The sequence below is a fragment of the Danio aesculapii genome, chromosome 22 (assembly GCF_903798145.1).
Source record: "Danio aesculapii chromosome 22, fDanAes4.1, whole genome shotgun sequence".
NCBI classification, from domain to species: Eukaryota; Metazoa; Chordata; class Actinopteri; order Cypriniformes; family Danionidae; genus Danio; species Danio aesculapii.
This window is the reverse complement of record NC_079456.1, coordinates 26082697-26107673: the sequence shown is the minus strand read 5'-3', so window position 1 is coordinate 26107673 and position 24977 is coordinate 26082697. Positions and strand designations below refer to the sequence as shown.

General features: G+C 35.6%; 1 protein-coding gene across 2 annotated transcripts; it reads right to left on the bottom strand.

The window, feature by feature from the left end:
* b3galt11 (beta-1,3-galactosyltransferase 11) lies at positions 1-19894 on the bottom strand. Of its 2 annotated transcripts, none has more exons than XM_056447853.1 (3): positions 19687-19894; positions 8335-8458; positions 1-1604 (listed from the first exon to the last, which is right to left on the bottom strand). In XM_056447853.1, the coding sequence occupies exons 2-3, from the start codon at positions 8415-8417 to the stop codon at positions 566-568; spliced, it is 1122 nt and encodes a 373-aa protein (XP_056303828.1). In that variant the 5' UTR covers positions 8418-8458; positions 19687-19894; the 3' UTR covers positions 1-565. The 2 variants fall into 2 exon arrangements, with proteins under 2 accessions (XP_056303828.1, XP_056303829.1); XM_056447854.1 differs by having other exon boundaries at positions 19746-19894.
* Positions 19895-24977: the final 5083 nt, after the last annotated feature.

Sequence of the window (24977 nt, the reverse complement as noted above, 5' to 3'; positions counted from 1 at the left end):
AATTTATTTTAGGGCTTTACAATAGATCAACATACTACAAATTCAGAGTACAATCCACAAAAAAAACACAAATTTTTATTACAAAGTGACACTTTTAAATAATCTATCGATGTTTAAATTAATATTTGACATTTTTATGTGAATATTTACAATAATACATGGGTCTCAAACTGGATTCCTGGAGGGCCGCAGCTCTGCACAGTTTTGCTCCTACCCTAATCAAACACAGCTGATCCAACTAGTTAAGCAGGTGTGAGTTGGAGCTATGCAGAGCTGCGGTTTATATATTTATTTTAAGTGATATTTAAACAAATATTTAAATGTACATCTTTACTTTTTTACTTCATAAAAATTGACACACTACAAAAAAAAATTGACAAACTTACAATATTTTCTTCATATTTCTCTATCGCAAATGACAAAATACACTTATTTCCTCGTGCAGGGGAACCACAATTAATACTTGTCATGATAAAGCAAACAGTTTCTTTCACATGCACACACAAGCACAAAGACACACAACATCATATTGCATTATAGCCTATTATTTAGTACGATTCCTAGCTTAGCACGGCCTGCTGGTTGAATGAATGTCCGTCCAAAAAGCGGTCATCTGATTTGTGTTGTCAGTCAGTGCTGCTATGAGTCGAGAAAAGTAACAGCGATTGTATTGCGGTGGCTTGACCACAAACTGATCCATGTTTGGTGGTTTGACAGGGGCGATACCTAATTGCTCCAAACACATTCCCAGATACGCATCTTCTATATATAGGGGCTTAATATTCTTCGATTCCAGGAGAAACTTTTGAGGCAGGTCCAAAGAAATGATGTAACACATGCCCAGAGGATATGGAGGATATGCGTATTTAGGGTAAACATCGTGGGGGAGGAAAAACTTGTTGGATGGATCTCGGATGACAGGACTAGCGTACCACACTAACCCGGTCATGTAGTTTCTCTGCCCTGAGTTCAGACTCACAAGCATATTGATTAGGTTGTTCACATTGAGGAGCACATCGGCGTCCACTTTTACTGCGTAAGACGCCTGTTGACAATCCCTGCTGAGCCACTCCATCATCATCATGGTTTTAATGGTCAGGTTCCTGTAGCTGTCCTGGAAGTTGCTCTGCAGAAGGTCTTTATATTGCTTGCTCTCATTACGGAGTTGCTCCTGCAATGCTTCCTCAACATCTGCACTATGTAAGCCCAAAATAAACAGAACAAGCACCTCTTTGCCCTCAACAACTTTTTCTCTGGCCCATGTGTTCCTGATGCCATTGCGTGCATTAAAGTCCTGTGGTGGCACCGGGACAATAATCACCACGTAGGGTTTTCGCTCTTCACATATGCCCGGCTGGTCAATGATGAACTTGTAATTTCGAGGGTAAGCAACATGGTACAACCCAGGATCTTCTTCAGTGTTTGGGGAGTCTGCATGTGGTCTTTTTGCTGTGGGATACCTTTGTGCTTCTCTCTGCATTGAAGCATGATGCCAGGGTTTTGTCATAGGGTTATGACCGAGGTAGATCATTAAAGCAATTCCTGGAACCAGGAAACAAACCAGCAGCCACTTCTTCCAGGACATCTGACAAAACGAGACACTGCTGGAAGGAATTGAAAAGAGCCTAGTTCAATGACTAGTAAGATTCAATGATAGACATCTGAGGGAACTCTTTTTAACACACAGTTAAAACACATGAATGCACTACTGGTATTCACTTTAAAAATCTTTAATGATTAAAAAAGGCCTTGGAGCGAGGTTGGTATAAAGAACAAGTTAATGAATCAAGCATATTAAATCAAGCTTGAAGGGATTAAAAAAAACTGATGAAATTTGAAGGACCATGCAGGAGCCTCATTTACAAAATGATGTGTTTAAACAGTCCTAAAAGTGAACGCAAGTACAATAAATATTCATTTATCAATGATTATGGTACATATAATCATTTAAAGTGGTCTAATACAAAGGTTCCTACAACTTTTCAGTCTGCGACCCCCAAAATAACAATGCCAGTGACTAGTGATGCCCAATATTCCCTGAGGTGGTTATAGATATATAATCCATGCACATTGCAGTGCACACATACCAATAGGCCCAAGTATATTGATCATTTAATTTTGGAGAACGCACTCGGAGACCATCCTCCTTGTTCAGTTGTGGCCTGTATTTAGTTTTAATGTACATGAGTGCCGTAAAGGTGTCAGAAGGTTTAACCTGATGCCATAAAGTCAATGTGCTGCCTCTGACGCTACTGCTGTGTCATTAATATAAGGTATATACGTTTATACGTATAAAAAAAAAATTCAAAAGGCTGATGTTTATTATTATCACGTTAACAATGTTACTATTAACTACCATTTTGTTCTTCAGTAGGTTATGGATAAAATATGGTTATTCTAATAGTTTAATAAAATAAATTAGATTTATGGAAGTTGCCAAGCGACCACCCCCCCATTGTCCCGTGACCCCCACTTTGGGATCCACTGGTCTAATTAAGTTAACATAAGTTAAAGCTAAATATGCTTATTTAGAGTTTACTTACAGCTGTGCACATTGTTCTATTAAGTTTGTTTATTATAGATCGCAACTTTTGCACAGAAAGTAGGGTTGCAAAATGAATAGAGTTTGGTACCTTTCGGTGCTGAAATTTTAAAAACAACCATTTCCCGCTAACATTTCAGCATGTACTTAATGCCATGTAGTCTCAACGGAGCTCAAATGTTAGTGGGAAAGGCGCAAATAGACATCCTGCGACACGAATGATGCGATTTGTGCGAATGAAGCGACGCGAGTTGAGCGTTTTGCGCATTTGACGCTAGAGTTGGAAAATCGGCGGACATTCACACAGTGTTAACCAATCAGGAGCTTTCTCTTGTAGGGGCGTGCTTATGATGTAGTGCCTGTTGTTAGTGTCCTGAGGGAAAATCCTCTTGCCGACACCGCACAACAGTTCATCAAACTGGGCTCGGCTCAGTCTGAAGCACCGCTGAATACTTTCATCATCCAGGAATCCACTTGTTAAGTGTGATGTCACACAATGTGGCTTCCGAGTCCAGACGCTCCTTATACAGTCCATGAAACTGTATAAACCTAATATCAGATGGCCAAAAAGTGATTCATTTTTTATAAATTGTTAAGATTTTGGTATTTGTGATGCAGCAAGCTCAGAGATTAATGTGTACACCATGATTTCCTATAAAATTCACTTTAATGTGTGATATGACTAAAAAGTGGTCATAAGCGAATATTTTCTCAATTCAAATGAGTTGCGGCTTGGACCCGGAAATCATATTCCATACGTCACCGATACGTCACGACTGAACGAGCGAATAGTTTCTGGAGGAATTGATGAACTCGCAGAGCTGGGTGCACCTCTGAATGGATCTAGTGGACTCAGACACGGCACCAAATGAATATATGCCGTTTTTCAGCCTTTCTTAAGCACATTAATGCAGCTAATCTCTTAATAAAATCCATGTTAGCCATTTAGCAACGAAGCTAGAGTCACTGGGCAGACAGAAGCCCTGCCCATGATGCAAATCTGCATCTATTGTGAAGTGAATTTGATACACGAATGAAGCGAGTAAACTCAAAATGTTCACGCATCTATTTCCGCTCGAATAGCGTGATTTATCTGCGGGTGCCGCATCTGTTGTGAGCGCAGCATTAGAATAGGAGTGCACTGAACTTTTTACGAATGGGTATCAGCAACTTTATTAACTTTTTACATTGGCATCAAGTCTCTCCTTAGCGCAGTAATTACCGGAGTAAACTAAAATTAAATAACTACCTCTACTATTAAGAAATGAAGTTCGTCTGCTCACTTTGCCATATATAAGAAAATGCTTAATTCACTTTTTAATTAATGAAGTCTTCTTAAAAGTCATTTCTTCTTGTATTGGCAGATCATTTCCACATATTTTGGGATTGTAATATTATACACACCTATTGGCAAGATTTAACATGGAAGTACTGACATTTTTCTTTAGACAACAATCCTATAAAACTTTCTGCATACTGGGGTAAATGGTTGAGAAGAAATGTATTGTTTTAATTTCATTGTGGTGCTTTTACTTTATATATGTTTGGAGCCTGTTGATCTCTGACATGTAACCCTTAACAAAAATCTATACAGCAACATTTTATCAACGCTAAATACGAATGTAAATAAGCTTGTATTTGGTGACCTTTGACACTTATGTTTCCATGTTCCATTTAAAATGTATGTTCATGTATGTATTTTTTTTTTTTTTTTTAAATCGCTGTTTTGTTCTAAACTGTTTTGAAAAAAAAAATGAAAAAAAAACCCCCGACATTTTAAATGGAACGTGGCAACATAATTCATTTCTGCTTAACTCCTATTTTCTTAATTTCTAACTTGGGACACAAGTTAAAAAATAGCTTATATTATGACAAACTTGGATCATTAGATGTCTGTATTTCAGAAAATACTATGGCTGTCAACAGCCCTTGCCCACCAAAGTTTTAATTCCGTTTCCTGTCATTCCTGTCTAACTAGATGTTTAACTAGTATTTCAGCCTTTCCTGTAAGTAAATTTTCATTTTACAGTAAATGACATTAAATGAACACATCTCACATGCTTTACATTTAAAAGCTCAACAGGAACAGAGCTGCTCCTTTAACAACAGGACAATAAAGTGATACACTTAAATTGCATCTGTAATGAATCATTTTATTTCTAATAAGATGATTAATTTGAGACGATGTTTAGATTTGGACTTAACTTTTCAGAATTTTTTTGTGAAACTGGTCCTAAATTAAAGATTTTTTAAAAGTATGTCAACTGCTCTGAGAAGGGACAATGGTGTTTAATTCACGATCAAGCTAAATTTCATCAGTTAACCTGTTGAATCAGTTCACAAACTGCACTATAAATGGTCAATTAATTTGTGAATTGGACTGACAAGTCAACAATTCACTGATTCTAATGATCTTCTCAAACTTAATCTACAGTAAATGATTAAATGATTCAAATGATCTGTTTAGAGTGAATCTCCAGTAAATGATTCACTAGTTCAATTGAGCTTTTCAGAGTGAATCTTCAGTAAAAAATTCACTGATTTATACAATCTATTCTGAGTGAATCTCAAGTGAATGATTAACTGATTCAAATGATATCTTCATAGTAAATCTCCAGTAAACGATTCACTGATTCAAAGGATATTCTCAAAGTGAATCTGCAGTAAACAATTCACTGATTCAAACGATCAGTTCAGTGTGAATCTCCAGTAAACAATTCACTGATTCATATGATCTGTACAGACTAAATCTCCAGTGATTGATTAATTGATTCAAATGATCTCTTCAGACTGAATCTCTAGTAAATGATTCGCTGAATCAAATTATGTTCAGAGTGAATCTCCAGTAAATGATTTACTTATTAAAATGATCTCTTCACAGTGAATCTCCAGTAAACGGTTCACTAATTCAAATGATCTTTTCAGAGTGAATCTCCTGAAAATGATTCACTGATTGAAATGATCTGTTCAAAGCATGTCTTCAGTAAACAATTCACAGATCAGCGTGTGAATGTGGTTTCACATGTTTTCACATGAATACCATGAGTTTAAATTTCCTGCTAAATAAACATTCATCATAAATCATCATAAATACTTTCACTTTCATTATGCAAGTATACTAAAAAGCAAGTACTTTTGTATTTTGATTAAATGAATAATGAAAAAAGGATTTTATACTTCTACTTGAGTAAGATTTCATTAGAGAAACTGTACTTATACTGAACTGCCTTATTTCTGTACTTTGTCCACCAGTGCGTTTGTGTGTGTGTGTGTGTGTAAACAAAATGGGGGAGATGTTTGATTTCCTGCATTAAAATAGGCACTATGGTGATATAAAATTAAGGAAATAATAATAATGTAATAACTTTTATTTCAACTCAACCTGAAAATGTCAAGGAAAAGAAAAGGAAAAACCTTATGAACTGTGATGAATCTCTATTTTATAATACAATTTAATCATTTAGCCAAATTATATGAATATGTTGATCATTACTTTAATAACTGTCTTTTATCCACCATTAATTAATGAATATACACATATTTGCATTTACACACCAACAAACAATAACAATCGGTTTAATTTCACTCTGCATTACTCCCTTGTAACCATCAGATGTCCCCAGTGTGCTAATACAGCATCTGACCAGTGAATCCAGCTCGTGTAACTAGCACTGCATAACTGAGGTACTTTTATTTTTATACTTCAATTTGCTAGGCTAGCTTGCAAACCTTCCATTATCATCATTTCCCATGGTATTGTTTCCAAGATAGTCATTGGCTAAGTTTCCATCCACCTATTTTTAGCGCATTTTGGATATGCGCATAAAAAAAAACGGTTGATGAAACGCCAAGATGCACATCAATTTTGAAAATGCGCATTAAAAACGTACGCGCATAACGGAGTAAGAAACTTTTTATTCGATAGGAAAAAATGTGCATAAACTGGGATGGAAACACTTTTACTGAACAAATTCCAGTAGGAGCATTAAAAAAGGTCATGTGGTTTTGTTATAAGCGATCATGTGATGATAAAAACGTGTGCAAATAGATAAACCAGCAGGCTGAGCACATTGTAAAACATCTGAAACGTTGTTTTGGTCATTCTAAAACACCTTAATCCTTTCAGCATTAGTGTTATTATATTATTAATTACATCCAGAATCAAGAGCATCTGTGCTCCGCGTCTCACGCCTTCAAACGCCACCATGCGTTCATTGCATGTCAGGATTGCCTTCTGAGATGCAAGTCATTTATTAAATAAAGAAAAGATTCACGCAGCTTCTCCTACTGCAGCAAATTCCGTTTTTACTGTTGATATTTGGCGTCAGTTAATCAGCAAGTGACGATTTTGTTTGCTTTGACTCCCAAATATATTATGAGGTCGCATAGATTAAAGTTCGGGCGCATATGCTACCAAAATGGTCACAATTTCGAGCCCTGGTGTGTTGACGTCGTGGATCTGTTGCCAAGCTACCACACCACCTCATATAATATCGCTCTTACTCTCAACATATAAATAAATCGAAGCAAATATTAGAATAAAGGCCTGCACTTAACACAAATTGAAAAATTATCTAAAAAAATTGTGCTCGAAAATGTAATACCTCGTCAGATGCTGTTTATTACTTTTTAATACCCTTAATTTTGGCTAATTTCATTTACTACCTTTAACAACCCAGCGGTTTATACAGCTGTTGTCTGTACTCTGCTGCTGTTTTACATTCAGAACCATGTTTAGAATGCTGTTTTGTTCTCATTATCTTGATAGTTATCATGCTTGGTGTGAATGGGCCTTTACACGATTACAGATTTATTCACAGATAAACTACCAAGAAAAATCTCCTTTGACCAACATCATCATATCGCTCAGCCCCTATTTGCTCGTTGCCTCTCACTTGTTTTCCGTGAAATACACCATCATCATCATCAGGTGTTGTTTAACAACGTCACCTGGGGTTCAATGCCCATAAGAGTACCACAGTATGAAAAAAGTGGGTGGTCTGCCTTGTTTTTTTCCAGTTATGTTTGAATATCAGTACACTCAGAGTCCTCACCCCCAAATCCAGTCCTGTAAAGAACAATGGGGGAAAATGTGACAGAGCTATAGTAGCAGAATGAAGCTGGTGGAGTAAATGTTTATGAGCGACACCAGTCTCAAGTCCCAGAGAGGAGCTCCACTGGGAGAAAAGCAGGAGAAACAATAGAGGGCATGCAATGATGTTGCTTTCCCACATCAAGAGTGTAAAAACATTCCAGGAAGAGGCTGGATGTAATAGAAGCTACTGCGAAAAATGACTGCCAATTATCAGCTTAAATAAAACTTGAACATCCAACTAGAGTAACCCATAATGATAGTAACTAAAGGTGTAAAAAGGTTGTTAGTTGTTTGTGCATTTATTTGTATGTAACATTTAAACGCAACTGGATGTGAATGTTTGAGGAAAATAAAATGTACATTTATAAAATATAAAACACTTTTCAAAACGAACGAATGAATAATGGCTAAATTAAATACTTTCAAGACTGCAACTTGCTTACGATGCAGTAATTTATGTTTCTGTCTATATTCCCATAATGGCGTGTACTATTGCGCTCCTATAAATTACTGTATTATCAATTCTTAATATTTAGTTGCTTTTCACCCACCCTGTGCGGTTGCAACCGGTTGAAAACGTAGCCCTATTTACATTTCTGGAGATCGCAAATTATATATCCAGAAGTACGTATGGCAGCATTTCATCTTTAAAACAAGCATTACGAGGCGGTATGACGCCGTTCGTTTTTGCGCTTACCAGCTGTCCGCTTGCCTCCGTATGGACTGCTTTCCAGCTGTTATCAGTTTGTCCAGTAGCTCGCCATGTTTGTCGGTGGACATGAGATGCACAGAGGAGTTGACCACGATGACAGGATTCGAGTCTGGTGAAGAACAGTTCCAGAAAGCAGGTAAGAAAAACAGAAGCCAAAAAATAAAATAAACAAGTGAATAACAGGGTGAAAATGTGGTAAAATCTGAAAATGTGGTAAAAATCAGGGGGATTTCTTTTTCTGGATTGCATTTGAAAACACTGTCCGTTGGGTTTAAGGAAGGAGGCGGGCACTTGTCAATCGGTGCTTTAGAAAACACTACTGGTTGGGCTTAGAGAAAGAGGAGGGTGGGTCAGTCAATCAGTCAGTCGACAGCGACTTCTGGTGGATTTACGCAACAAAAAATGCAAAAAATAAAAATACATACCTCCTGGGACGTATTTTGCACCCTCCAGAATTGTATATAGAAGTACGTTTTCAGATGAGCCTAGGTCAGAGCAATTCTAAGCAAATGTCAACTTTGCCATAAAAAATAACGTTTTCACCAAAACAATGAAACCCTTTCCAAGTTGTTTTGTGTAGACTTGTATTTTAAAGTACTGCAAAAATACTCCAAAATGTCTCTGTCAATGGTAAATCAAATATAATTGTTTGAAAACAAAGTCACACAAGTGCCAATATCACACCTGTCACATCCATAACGAAACTTTTCCCTCATAAATGCAAAAACTTAAAATAAAATGAATGATTTTTGTTCTATAGTGAGCCAACTCTTATCCTTTTGGTCGGCATCAGCGGTGGACTGGGACAGCATTTTCACCCGGGAAAAGTTATTATAGCCCAGGCTGCACAAGGTGTGATCGGTAAGTGAATAATTGGGGGTGGGGTTGGATGGCAATCGGTAAGTAAAGAGGGGGAGGATGAGGTTGTGATTGGCAAGTTAAGAGCGGGGAGGTGGTGGACTTAGGCGGCAGGCCAGAGTTACGGTGGCAGGACATATTGACCTTCAGGCCACCGGGAAATGTTCTGGTGCTCCCTACGGCCAGTCCGCCCCTGACGGTTGTGCAGTATAATTCACTGAATTTCAACAAAATATGTTGTACACAGCAAACTTGCATACTTTTCACATCCATAACACGTGTTTATTTTCCTCATTTAAATTATAAAATGTTTACAGATTGATATTTTTCTGATCTCTTAACTTTGTGAAAAATATAAACAGATGTTTCAATATAATGTTAACATATACATTCTCTGTGAATTTATGCTTTAAGTTTTTAATGCAAGTCTCACATAGATAACGCTTGCTCATATCTCATTTTATACAACAGTTCTGTCTGGTTCTTGAATCTGGGTGCGATATTCTGCAAATAACAGCACTTGTAGAGCCTCTTAACCATTCACCCGTGTGTATTACTCTGCCCATATACAGCGACAATCAGAGGACACTCTACAGTTGAAAAATATTGCTGCTGTTGGACAACATAATGTACTTTTAAGAAAGTGACGGTTGACGTTCCGCCACAAGATGGCGACAGAGACAGCATATTAAGTCCTTACGGGAGAAAAACAGCAAACTACAGCTGAACAAATGATCATAAATCAGGTAAGTGACATTCTTTAATCTCTCACTTTTGTATGTTATTAATCTTTCACTTTTAATCTTTCAATTTAATCTCTCACTTTTGTATGTTGTAGTGCTGTGTTTAGACCACAGAAACTGGTAGTGTTTGCTTTGCTTTGGCTTTTTCTGGGTTAATTATTGTGATCTCTCGGTTGCAACAGAGAAATACTGGGAAATCTCTGTAGACTGATGGCATTTCATGCCGTTCAGCCCTATAATCTTAAAAATGTTATCAAAAATCACCTGTTTTGTCATCAATTTAGACATTACGCTAGAGAATCAATTAAATACTAGCTCTAAAGTAACGTTTGTGAAGTAGCAACGGCTTCTGCTGTTCTGATGTCAGCTGCAGATGTAAAGAAATGGCGGAAGAAAGTAGTTCCTCTTAAAATACAATTTTAGATTCTCCGTGTTTGACTATCTTTTTTTTTTATTTACACGATTATGCCGTTGAACTGTTGTATAAACGCAATATCACACTCGTAGAAGTGCATTATGGCTGTATACTGGCACTGGTGGGACACTAAGGCGCGCGGACTGCAGCCTCGAGTCAACGCACGCCTCCCACCAGTGCCGATATACAGCCGATATATTGTGTGATATTGCTCATATATGTAAGCTTCTTTATACAAGGCCCCAGGCATACATGATTATTGCATGCATGTGGTATAAATTTTTATTGAATAAATTTTTTTGCACATCTAGAATATATTTTAGTATGACCATTTTGCTGCATATGAATGTTTAGTCACCCAATGTTTTAACAGCAACATTTTAATAAGTCCTTTTTACAGTTATCAGCGATGTAGACTTTATGATTTAAACAATCTACTTGCCATGTTGTGTCTGTATGAGTGGAATTTTTAAACAGCTTGTCTATCTAATCTATCTATCTATCTATCTATCTATCTATCTATCTATCTATCTATCTATCTATCTATCTATCTATCTATCTATCTATCTATCTATCTATCTATCTATCTATCTATCTATCTATCTATCTATCTACTGTATCTATGTTTTGTGAAGCACTACCGGTGATAAAACGGGTGTAACTTAAGACTATATGTCCCGCATATACTGTATAATGATGAATATTGTTTTACAAAGGTTGACTGACAAAACATCGCAATTACACAGAATATGAGACGCTTGCGTGTATAACAAGGACTAATTCTTGTTGAATCATTTGGTGCAGTCAATCACGCCATATCTCCTCAGATTTCATGCATTAAAAATCAACTATATTTTATATTAGCGCAGTACAATTTGATGATATATATATTGTCTGGACAAATTACTATCATATTGTATCATTTAAAAAGTCTATTGTTTCATACAGTGCTCTGTCGTTAACTTTGTGCTGTCACATAATACAATGCTTGCATACTTTTTCATAATTTATATAAAAGCAATATTATACACCATTATGGGATGCAGACAAACACATAGATAACAGCATCGTGAGTAAGCTGCAATCTTGAAAGTAAACTGTTGACATTTTGCTTGTTTATTTTATTTCATTTTCACATTTTATGTTTATATAGAAATAAGAGTGTTTTATATTTTATTAACTTACTTTATATTTTTACTAAAACATTTGGCCTAAAGTTCTAAATAAAGTGAGAAATATGAGCACATGAGTACATATTGTTTATAGTATAAGTATTCACCTTATTGGATTTACTGAAATGGTGCTATATTGTGATATATGTTATCAGGATATGAAATGACTTATGAAAATGAGAATTTTGTCATATCGCCCAGTCCTATTTTATATCTTATTTGCATATGTTGTTTTAAACAATGTTACTGAGCATAAAATGAAACACAGAGAATAACAAAATAAATGCCACATTATGTCGTAAATGTGAAATGAAAGTGTTTTTGTGTGTGTGTGTGTGTGTGTAACCCAAAGGGTCTTGGGAGTAACATGTTGAGCCCATGAAAGACTGTGTTCATTCGATGCAGCTCAGTGGTCACACAATAACGTCTCAATGCTCAGTTGGATAAACAACATTCAAAAATTCACATGTCCGAGTTAAACAAACTGAACTTTTGCATGTACATAAATGGTCTAAATTAAAGAAAGTCTGATTCCACACCGAATGCTCCAGTCTTTAGTACTATAAAAAAAGAAACAATTTCTCAAACTTCAGGTCATGAGTACTATTACTAACAGCCAAATAAAACTTGACTACTTTACTGGCTCACATATACATTTTATTGCATTGGAAAACTTTAAATCTGCCTAAAGCATCACATTGGCATCAAGATCTGACGGTGAGTCTATACTTGGAAAAAATGCAATATTCAATTAGAGGTTCTAGCAAACTCTTCTATGTTTGGCAACCCTTATTATCATATTTCTCTGCTATAAATGTACCTCCCGGGAAATAATGTGACTTATCTTGTATGTAACTGTAATTTCACTGAAACTTATGCTTTGTCTACGCTAGCCTATCGTTGTAAGATAGCACAGCACTATCCCGTTATTGTAACACCCATTATTGTTGTCTATTTATTTACTATTTTATTTATTTAAAAAAAAAATTCTTGTGTCCTTACTATTTTTATTATTATTACTGTCAATATTTATATTAGGTAGTGTATTTAGGGTTTGTTAAAGTGGGTTTAAAAAAAAAAACTATTTCTGCATAAACAATGACATCTGTATTGATTGACAATATTGATTGACAGGCGCGTCATCATATCCTCAGTTTGTTAATTCACGTCCGCCATTTTCAGCGTGAGTCGAAGCGATATCACTAAAGGAAAACGCTAGCTCTATTTTTAGATGCAAGGCTCATTGGGCTCAACACAAGATCAATATTCTCCACATTATCGCCGTAATCGGAATTATTGGTTGTATCTTTAAGTAGGTTTGCAAACATGTGTACTTCTCATGGAGTCTACCTTATACTTCAGCCGTTTGCATTTCTCGCGATCCCAGAAGCTCCCTGTGATCTTAACTAGCATGCGTTTTAGAATTCTAAACATAGGTTTCTATCAGGGTACACTCAAGTCGACGGCTGGGCACCGCAGACCACTGCAGACTTGAATTGCCGTTGTGTGTACCCTGATAGAAACCTATGTTTAGAATTCAAAAATGCGTGGCGCGACGATTCGGGACACTTCATGTTTCTGCCGTGCCACAGAGAGTGTCTGGTGTGCCGTGTCGCGGCTTTGAGCAGCGCATCCGGTGCCTCAGTCAAGGTTAATTCAGTGTGCGTGTGTGCTTGGTTGTTAGTTTCTGTGTACAAGCTCGGCACTTGAAACTAGCACACAGTTGGCTGTAAAACTGTGCAAAGACACAAATGATTTTGTACTCTCTGCTTGGTCTGTGTCCGAGTCGTATATGTACGACTGAATGCTGATCCTCTCACTTCTGCTCCTTCTCTGTCTGCCTGTCAGACTCTGTTGCAAACGCAGAGTGGGTGAGCTCATGGCCCCGCCCCTTGTTACGTTGGCGGGAAGCCGAAACTAGTCTACATGTGAAGCAACACACCCATAAATCAGCGAACTGTGGACACGCCCCCAACATGACACTTTTTAACACATTATAATAAAAAAAATCTGAATTGTGTTTTAAACTGAACCTAAACTGGCACACTCAGAAGAACCATAATATTAATATTAAATCATAAAAAAAGAGGTAAATTATATGCCCTTTAAATATTTTGTAACAAACATATTTGCTTGCATTTTGCAATAAAGTCGACTTTCAAGAAATAATCTGTTAGTGGGGTAAGTAAAATCATCTTACTTCAAACCCAAAACAGCTTATTCTTTCTGAAAAAAGACAAAAAATTTTATTTATTTAGAAAATATTTCTTGACTTAAGATTCTTTAGATATCTGGACTAGAAACTAAAAAATATGGTTAGTTTTTGCAGTGTTCAGTTGAACGCAAAACAAGATATTGTGAAGAATGTTGGAAAAAGCCTCTGTTTACATCCATAGTAGGAACAAAAGATAGTATGGAGTCAATGTCTGTTTTTTCCCCCACCATATTTCCATATATCTTTCTTTATGTTCAATAGAAGAAAGAAACTCAGGTTTGGAACAGGTTGAAGAGAAGTACATAGACAGAATTTTTATTTTGAGACGAACCATCCCTTAAAAGTACAAATGAAATCAAAACTAACCATATGATTTTTGTTAGCTTGCGTTGCTAGTCTTGTGGTGAACAATTTATCTGTGTCATTAAGAAAAAAAAGTTTGTCCTTGTAATCTAAAATTAAAATCTGAAAATGCCCACCCTGCTTGTTTTCAGTTAAATTCTTAGATTATGCCTGTCTGAGGTATTGGGCGTGGCTAAAATACATATCCACACCCCTCCAGCTGTCAGTTTTGACAACAAACAGAAATGGTGAGGAGGAGGAGGAGGTGTCTGTTAGGTCGTAATAACTCTCCTAAAACCCTTTTCCCATCTTTCTGAATGAAATGCCTACTTTACTACATCCAATCAGCCTGCAGCAGAAAAAACAAGCCACGCCCATGGTTTTCTCATTTAAATTTTCGTTTCTCTAGGAACTGTGTCACAATCCAAAAAAGTTGTAAGAAACGGTCGCAGCTTCCAGTTCATGTGGACTTTAAGGACTCTTTTTACAAAAGGGTATGTGATTGAATTAAAACATCAGTCATTCCAACCATACCATTGTTCCTCCTAAACTCCAACAAACTAAGGCCGGATAACTTGGTGAAACACCAGAGCAACCTGTTCTACCAGAAACATGAGCCGCTATAACACATAATGACAGACTCAAATCCTATAATGTGTATTTGATTAGCAGACGTTTACCCTGAAGGGACAGAATGACATAAAAATCCACTCTCCTGGAGTGGTTCCAGATATATACTGTACAAGTTTTTGTTTTTAAACGTTTTGAGACATTTTGAAAACAAACATTAAACAAAAATACTATGGAAGTCAATGGTTTCCGGTGTCCAACATTCTCTAAAATATCTTCTCTTGTGTTAAACAGAAAAAATAAACAAGTGGAAAGAAAATGAGGAAAGTTTTCACCTAATAAAGTGACTGCTGAGTGTATGTTGCAACGTGAATGCAATTTTACCAGATGACTTAAACAGCTTTAATAGGAAAAAATTCATTGTTTTGGATTGATTGGGGGTGATTTTGTAGGCAAGTGAGTCTCAAATAATATAGAACAAATAAATTACAAGCATAGATAATACAATATAGAAAAGATAAAGTGAATTATAGTTTTTACAGTATTCAGGTACAGATATTGAATAATCAACACTGCATAGTCTTCAATGTATATAATGTAATCTTTATTAAAGTTTTAAACATTATAATTCCTTGTGACAGGTGGACAGGAGTTCGGGTGGTTCAAAAGACCAGAATTAATCCCATACACAAGCTCATTTATCCTATTTTGACTGCTTAGCCATTATAAATAGTGAAAGTAACCCATTATATGCTTTCAGACCAAGCGGAATCTGACATAAGTGAAGTCATCTTTCACTACTGACCTTCTGTATTGTTGTTAAAAAATGGGTTAGCCTTAAATGGGTTAGTTCACTCAAAAATGAAAATGTATTCACTATTTAGTCACCCTTCACTTGTTTCAAATGTTTAGGAGTTATTAAAATATCTTCTTTTTTATGTTGAACACAAAAAGATACTCAAATGTTTGAAACAAGTGAAGGGAGAAACGAAATCAGCGAGTAAAGTTCAATTTTTAGGTGAACTGTGACTTTAAACATGCATGCAGATGATAAACCTTTACTCCATGATGATTAAACTCTGCATTGATTATAATCAACAATATTCCCAACTCAATGCATATTCTGCAGATGCGCACATTGAGAGATTGATCCTGTATTGTGCAGCCCTAAATTCCATAGTATTTGTTTTTCCTAATATCAAAGTCAGTTGTTACAGGTTTTTAGCTTTCTTCGAAATATATTCTTTAGTGTTCAACAGAAGAAACTCAAAGGTTTAGAACCACTAAAGGTGATTAAATGGTGAGCAAACTATCATTTTTGGGTGACTGTCCCTTTAAAAGCATTTGTTTTGTACTTTTAGATTGACACAATTCACCTGAGCTGTTCTCTAAGCAAGCCCTAAGAGATGGCGGTCAATGCAGGATGTGTTCCGTCATGATTAGCTTGGCAGTATGTCAAAAGCAACAATAGGTGCAAAGAAACACCACTATAAAGAACGACTTTCGGGTGTCTGTTACATCTGGTTTAGCTGGTAAAATGCTGACGTTTAACATGAGACTCAGACCCTTGTCATGTTACCGCATTTTCTACGAAACTCAACAGGTTGACACCTGCCTGGTGTCAACCAGAAAATGTACTACTGTATGGAGATTATGGCTGAAAGTGAATGGCTCTTACTAAAAAAAACAAATGTATGATTATTATATGATGTATGATCACAACTTGAGGGATTCCTGATTTTAATTTTAATGCAGATCTAAATATACAGTGTTATTACACTGATTTAGAGTCTTGCCTATTTCCTGGTGCTGACCTATTGTCTGTGTTTTGACTGTGTTTGATCATGCCTGTAGCCAGGGAGAGTTTGGGTGGTTCAAAAGACCAGAATTTGTCTTATAAATGAGATCATTTGTCCTCTTTTGACTGCTTAGCCATTATAAATAGTGAAAATAACCCATTAAACGCTTTAAGACGAAGCATAATCTGACATTAGTGAAGTCATCTTTCACTACTGACCTACTGTTTTGTTGTAAAATAGAGAAAACGATTTACAAGGAACTTTTATTATAAATCTTGGACCTTATTCTTGAAAGAAAATGACCAAATTTTAATAGTTTAGGCTACTGTTGTGATCCATGAATTTTCAAATGTACATTTTACAAGACAGGCTATAAAAATCATTAAGCTCTACATTATTATTAGTATGTTTTGTTCAATATTTAAATGACTGAATTCTGACTGAGGAAAGTTGAATGTGCAGCTCATAAATCACACAATAGGCTATAGTTTTTAATTTAAACCTTGGACAGATTTCAATTTTTTCCCCCAATGATGTAATAAATTTGTATTTAAAAAAAAAAAGTATTACGAAATTTCTTCAAATCTTTAGATGGTCATGATTCGCATTCATTAACTAATAGCTTTGTATAGTTTTATTTTATATTCTTCAGGTGATACAAAACACAGACGTTTCGGCACAATGCCTTCCTCGGTGTGTGACACAATCCTCTCACTCCACCCACAGTCCATCACATTACATCATTAGTTAGACAGCCACTCAATAGTTTAAAACTTCTCATTTTCATGTCAGTATACCATAATTAACCACACAAGACATATTTACCTTCACCTTCAAAAACATTTTTTCACAGAAAAATAGCATTTCAATTACCATCATTCATGTCTACATCAATGCAATGAAATTCCGATAGTCCAAAAAAATTATATAAAATACATTTTTATTACATTATTTGTATCATTATATGATCAAAATCTATGATTCACAATATTCAAATTTCTCATTTAGTACTCTTGGTATGAGTTTATCCTTGTAATTAATGAATCCAGAATGCTTCTCTTTGTAATAATCTTTTAATCAGATAACCTCCTCTATGCGACTCAAATACTTCTTCAATTCCTATGCATTCTAGTACTTTAATGTCATGTCCAGAATCTATAAAATTTCTTGCTACAGCCTAAGTTTTATCTTGTTGTAGTATACTTGATTTATGTTCACTAACTCGGAACTTCAACTGATATGAGGACTTCCCTATGTATATCTTTTAGCACGGACATTTAATATATGGACCACATTGCGAGTAGAGCAGGTGATACAGGTTTTTAGTTTTATCTGTTGCTGGATTCAAAAACTCTTTACACTTCACCAAATTCTGACATGTGGCACAATTTCTGCATGGAAAACAATTTTGTATGTAAGTGGATTTCTTATTTCTTACTATATCGAAGTTAATCATCATCTGTTTAGGAAATATTTTTAGTACATCAAAAAGTGTGGTTATGAGGACCATACGACAAGCTAATCCAGCTAAAAAAAGTGCTTAAAATGTCACTAAATGCAGTATTTAAGCCTCATAATTCAACAGAAAATGAAATGAATAACTGTAAAAAATTCCACTACTTGAGAAAAAAGAACCACCCCTTTCACCATGCTGGTTGTGGGCATGATGATGTATTGTCATGATTAATATCTATGTTAGTAGTACTGCTTTATTTTGAATTACGAAGTTTGCAAATGAGCCACAGGTAACTAACTAAACGAATAATTAATCATGGCAAACAGCTAAAACAACTTGTGTATTTACTTGTATTATAATAGAAGTGTTTCTGCTGACACTATTTTTAGCTGAATTAGCTTGTCGACATCTGTTAAAGTTTTAAATTAAAAACTGAAGCATATTGCCAATTATTAGACAAATAACAAACTGGACAGCACATTAAACGTTCCTCAGTCAGAATTTGGCAATTTGAATAATAAAAATGTAAACATAATAATATTAAAAAGCTTGACGATTTTTCAAGCCACTCTTGTAAAAAAAATAAATAAATAAATACATTTGATTGAAAATTCATGGACAACAGAAATAGCTTAATTACTATTCAAAATCATTTTAATATCGGCCGCTTTTGGTGCTTCTCACTATTTTAAGTTACTTGTAAAATGTTTTCTCTATTTAATAACAATACAGTAGAGAAAGATGACTTCCCTTACATCAGATTGTATGTTTCTTGCACAGCTGGATGTCGGACTCATGAAAAATAATAGCTTTGTGACACCGCCCCCCCCAAAAAATACCTGTAAGTTGCTCTCACAGAATCAAAACAAGACACAAAGTGGTGTGGAATCATGTGAATTAACTTTAGAGGTAGTGTTACATTAAAATAAAAATAAGACCCGTTTAAAATTGGTTTAAAAGCAACTAAAGACACAATAGGGTGCATTTTAGACTTATTTTAAGGCCTAACATTTCAAATGTGAAATTTAAAAAGATAGTTCACCCAAAAATGAAAGCTGTCATGATTTACTCACCATTTACTTGTTTCAAACCTTGTTACTTGTTTGTGTCCTTCCTCAATGCTGAAAGCCTGTAACCATTGACCTCCATAGTATTTGTTTTTCCTATGGAGGTCATTTACATGTGTTCAGTTTTCCTCAAAATATCTTTAGCGTTCAACAGAAGACATAAACTCATACTTAATGTTTGAAACCACTTATGGGTGAGCAAGTAAACATTTTCATCTTTGGGTGAAATAAGATTTTTACTATTTTTAAGATGCTCCTGAACATTAAATTATAACACATAGTTCGCAGTACGCTATCAATCAGAGTAAGGAGTTGTTTGTTGTTCTGATAAAATAGCTGGAAGCAAAACAATTCATTGAATAGCTTAAAACGAATGTTAGCCTATTATATTTCCAAATTACCTAAGGTGAGATCAAATTTACATTTGGCTACATGAGCCTCCTCAAACAGACTAACAGGAACTAGACACTTCCTTTTTTTTTGTGATGTTAAGCTATTTTTTAAAGTAAATTTTCTCAAAAAACCTTTAGTACAATTGTCATTAAATAAATAAGGCGTCATTTTTTATTAAATTAACATTCCCGCGAGTAGCTTAATTGGCGACCCGACAACCTAAAACAAACCGTCGGTTTATTTTTTTCACACATAAATTGTCAAGTAGGGCAAGGTTTTAAGTAAAAAAAAAAAAAATCACACTCACGAAATGAGAAGAGAAAAAACACATCCGATAACACCAGACGGGTTACAGCAGCAGTTCACCTGGCAATCAGCAGTGTGTTTGTGGTCTGAAGTTTGAGTGTGTTTCACGATCCTGCAGTTTCCACAAGCAAGTCCAGCAACACAAACGTTCAAGAAACGTCCAAGAAAGTTCTCCAGTCGATGTTTTAGCAACAAACAGGACCCTCCATCTGTAAAACAACAGGTGTCTCCTCCGCCCTCAGCCACACCCACATATACGCCTGAATAGTACTGTTTATTTTACTATATTGTTTTTAAGCAGGACACATTTAGTTGTACATATGACTGTAATATTTGACATCCTTCTCTTGCTGTCTAAAATCTTTAAGTTAAGAGTAAAACTGAACTCATTTTATTTGTATACTGTGGTAGTTAATTAATAATATCATACACTCTACAACAGAAAGAGTTAATTTAACCCAATTTGGGAAAATACGAAGCAACCCAACGGGTGAGTTTAATTTTTTTTTTTATTCAAATTCAATCCAGTTGTTTAGTTGGTCTGTGTTTTTATAGTGAAAACAATAAAAGCACAGAGATTAGTTTCAGAATAGTCTGGATGTGTTGTCAGACAGAAAACAAACAAAATACAGCCTAATATATATTGACTTGTATCTGTAAATATGTACTTTTGATAAGGTTATCAGCAATGGTCTTTGTTTGTTTAGCAGTGCTTTGCTGCCGTCTAGCGTCTCCAGAGCAGCGACAATCAAGTGTACAGTATTGCATGACTCCAGTTTTTCAAAAAGATTAATCTGGATCAAACTGGTCCAGATTTGGAAATCCCATATTTTGCTATCCAGGGCCCAGTTATTAAAAAGTAATCCAGTGGGATTTTGGCTCACTGATTGAATCAATTTTTGGAAATGTTTTTTGTTGTTGTTGTTGTTGCTGTTGTCAAAAGTGACACAGGGATATTGAAAAATGATCAGACCATGTGATCCAATCTTGCATTTGATTCAGATCAGTCTTGCCCTTTGGGTTATTCAAAACTATGAGCTCAGATTGGGATCTATTTGATCCAAAAAACAGGATTTTCCTGAGCCCATCAGAAGGGTGGATTCAGTTGTGATTTTTCTTAACCAAATAAAATTTAAAAAGTTTTATTTTTTAAGTAAATGATCACAAACTTAATGGTTACTGATTATATAGCCTATAAATTGCTTCATATTTGAAGCATATATGAAGCATGTCATGAGATATGGTAAACAACTACAAAACAATATCAAAGCAGTATTGTATTAGAACAGGTGACGCAGTAGGTATCGCTGTCACCTTACAGCAAGAAGGTCGCTGGCTCGAGCCCCGTCTGGGTCAGTCGGCATTTCTGTGTGGGGTTTGCATGTTCTCCCCATGTTGGCGTGGGTTACTTTCCTCCCCCACAAGTCCAAAGACCAATTTGATCAAGTTATTTTTTTTTAACTGGGCCTAGGATTAACTAATAGTGTAGCCTACTGGTTTAGCAAAGAACAACAGGTAGGCAAAATACCCCAATAGTATCTGGATGCACTTAGCGATGCAATGTCGGACACAATGCACTCAATGGAGTGAGTGACGTCACTGTGAGGGTTAGGGGCGGGGTTAGGTGAGCCCATTCAAAAACATTGCATGCAGCACAGATTGCACTGCACCAGGTCTGCATCCAGACCCCTCTCCAAATACCAGGAGACACAAACCGCCATTGTTTGTTTGAATGGTTATGGACCCTTTTCACAAGCCTGTTATGACGCGTTTAACGGTCATCAGAATCTTAAATCCTTGAAAGTTTTTAATATTTATAATATTTTTCTTAGATGTATGAACATTTCTATGTGTTTATGTATGTATTATATCATCTTTGTGTCAAATTACAAAAAACGAATTACTACTTGTGCAACAGGTTTCTAATGCAGTGTCTATAGGGACAGGACAGTAAATTTGACATTATTCTCTCCTTTGGCTGCCGTTTTCAACTTCTTTCCCTTTTCTGAAGTCTTGATAACACCAGCATGGAGTTTTTCTTTTATTTTAACAAATAAGATTTAAAAAATATATAGATTTGTTGTACTCTCCCATTCACTGTGCTCTAAGTTTTCCTAACTATGACGACTTCTGCAACTGAGAAACCCGAAAGTGTGAAAAGGGTCTATAACCAGAAACACTGAAATCAACAAACATTTGACAGTTTTTAGTTTGTTCTAATACAATACAGCTTTGATATTGTTTTGTTGTTGTTGTTGTTGTTTACCATATCTCATTAGCTGAGACATGCTTCATATAGGCTTCAAATATGAAGGAATTTATAGGCTATTTTATCAGTAACCATTAAGTTTGTGATCACTTAAAAATGAAACTTTTTTTATTTTATTATGAATATTTGGTTCAAAAAATAACAACTGAATCCACCCTTCAAATAGGATCAGGATAATCCTGTTTTTTTGTTTTAGTTTTTTTTGGATCAAATAGATCCCAATTTGAGCTCAATGTTTTGAATAACCTAAAGGCAGTGGTGGAAAGAGTTCTGCAAAAATCATACTTAATTACAAGTACCATTACTTGCCCAAAAATTTAGTGCAAGTAGAGTAAAAGTATCTGTTGTAAATATTACTCAAAGTATGAGTAAAAAGTAGCCCTTTTAAAAGTACTCATGAGTAGTGAGTTAAGCCGACATCTTGACCAATGCCATATTGACGTCAAATTCTGACATTTATTTGTCCGGTATGGCAACCAAAATCCAACGTCTGATAGACGTCATAGTGGTAACGTCCACACAACATCAGGCTGTAACATCATTAGACGTTGATATTTGGTTGATTTTAGGTTGGACATTGACATCGGCCTGACGAGATTTTCATTTCCAAACAAAATGCAACATCCCCACAACTTTGGGTACAACGTCAATCTGATGTCATGTTGACATCTTGTGCCTGCTGGGTGTTTAGGTCAATTTCGTTCATCATACAATAAACATCCTTCATCTTCTCATTAGTGACATGCATCTAAACAGTCTCTGGGTCATTGTGTGTGATGATTTTGAACATCTTCTTGGACACTTTTAATGCTTCCAAACAGTTTGCTGCAGTAAATCGCCCATGTCTTGATGTTGTTCAGTATGATGCGATTTACCTTCTATGTGTGATTTGGTCAGGAATCACAGGACTGATTTTTCTAATCAGTAGACAAGAAAAAAATAAAGTGGTGACTGCAGTTTGAAGGAAACTAGTGGAGTAAAAGTACAGATACAGCACTAAAATGTACTCAAGGGAAAATAAAAGTACACATTTTTAAAGCTACTCAGTAAATTACAATTTCTGAGAAAAACTACTCAATTACAGTAGTTTAAGTATTTGTAATTTGTTACTTTACACCACTGCCCAAAGGGCAGGTTTGCTCTAAATCAAATGTAAGATTGGATTACATGGTCTGATCTTTTTTTCAATACCTCTCTGTCAGTTTTGAAAAACCCATTTCCAAGATTTGATCCAATCCGTGATCCAAAATCCCACTGAATTTTTATTTGAAAAACTGGGCCTCCAGAGGACATGTTTGTCGTGCTAAATATAAAATAATATTTTCACTATGTTTCTGGTCTGTTTATATCAGTGTTATGTCTTTATTTGTTTTGCACCGTCTGTGAATCACGCAGGTGTAGCCACGAGGTTTAATACCTTTACTGAATACAATTGCTGATGAAGTCACACAGTTAATACATAATAGAGAGTCATACATAATACATGACAGTCTCAAACTCAGTTCCTGGAAGCCTGCGACAGCTTCCCACAGTATAGCTCCAACTGTCACCAGCTTGGAAGTGTCTAGTGAACAAAGGTTTTAACCTTGATTAGCTGGATCAAGTGTGTTTAATTAGGGTTGGAGCAGATCTGCATAGATTAGGGGTGCCCAAATGTTTTCTTATGAACCAAACTTGATTGAGGCTAGTGGGCTGAAGGTAAATATAGTTGCCATGGGTCATTTCCTAATTTATTTAAAAATATATAAAAACAAATGACTAAACATTGCTTTATATTAACTAATACAGTATTTTTTTACATTTTATAATGAACTTATTACAGTAAAAATAAAATGATCTAATTGATAACTGAATTACACTAGTTTTTGCCTTGATTTGCTCACAGATAGAGTCTGCATAGTCCTCGATCTGTTGAGTGACAGTATTTACATTTTTAAAATTCAGATTAATATACAACATTTAATTGAAACATTTAATTTCAGTTTGCTTTTTTGTAGCTCAGCAATACACAAACAAAACAGGTTACATCAAATTAGAAATGATGATCTCTTTTAAAGGCATTTGCCCCAACCGTCTCCATCCTTCTCCCACTCTTCGATGGGATGGTGGACCAAATCAAAGATTACAGTGGGCCAACTTTGGCCCGTGGGCCCTATTTTGGGCATCTCTGGCATCGAGGTAATGGTGTATTCTTAGAATATGTAGTCCTAAATATGGCAGGCATTTATTTCTGGCATTTATTTTTTTTATAAATCACAGAGTTTATTCCATTTACATGCAATTATTTTTATATCTGATTCACATTTTTTGGAATCTATCTATTGTCTGTCTACCTATACACATTATTTACAATTCTAACAAGTATCACATTTAGTGTCAAATATAAGGACATTAATCTGGATCTGACAGGATCTGAAAATCAAAGTGTATTGTTTTAATAGTCGATACATAAAATTCTAATTTCCTTCATTCATTCATTTTCCTTCAGCTTGGTCCCTTATTTATCAGGGGTTGTCACAGCAGAATGAACCGCCAACTATTCTGGCACATGTTTTATGCAGTGTATGCCCTTCCAGCCGTAACCCAGTACTTACACACACTCACTACAGCCAATTTACTTCATCCTATTCACTTACACAGCATGTCTTTGGGCTGTGAGGGAAACCGGAGCACCCAGAGGAAACCCACAACAACAAGGGGAGAACATGCAAACGCTACACAGAAACGCCAACTGGTCCGGGTAAAATTCGAATAAGCAACCATCTTGCTGTGAGGTGACATTGATAACCACTGCACCACCGTGCCACCAAATTTCTAATTTCTATAAAAAAAAAATTGAACTTGTACACTGCTTGAGCGTAATAAACCATGTTATTAAATCAATAGCTTTTACTTTTTTAGCATTTTAGTATAAATATAAAAATGTCCACTTAGTAATTTTTCAAAAAAAGTAAACAAATAACATCTCTATTGCTAATAATAATAATGATAATAATAAACACTAAACAATTGTGCTAAACGAT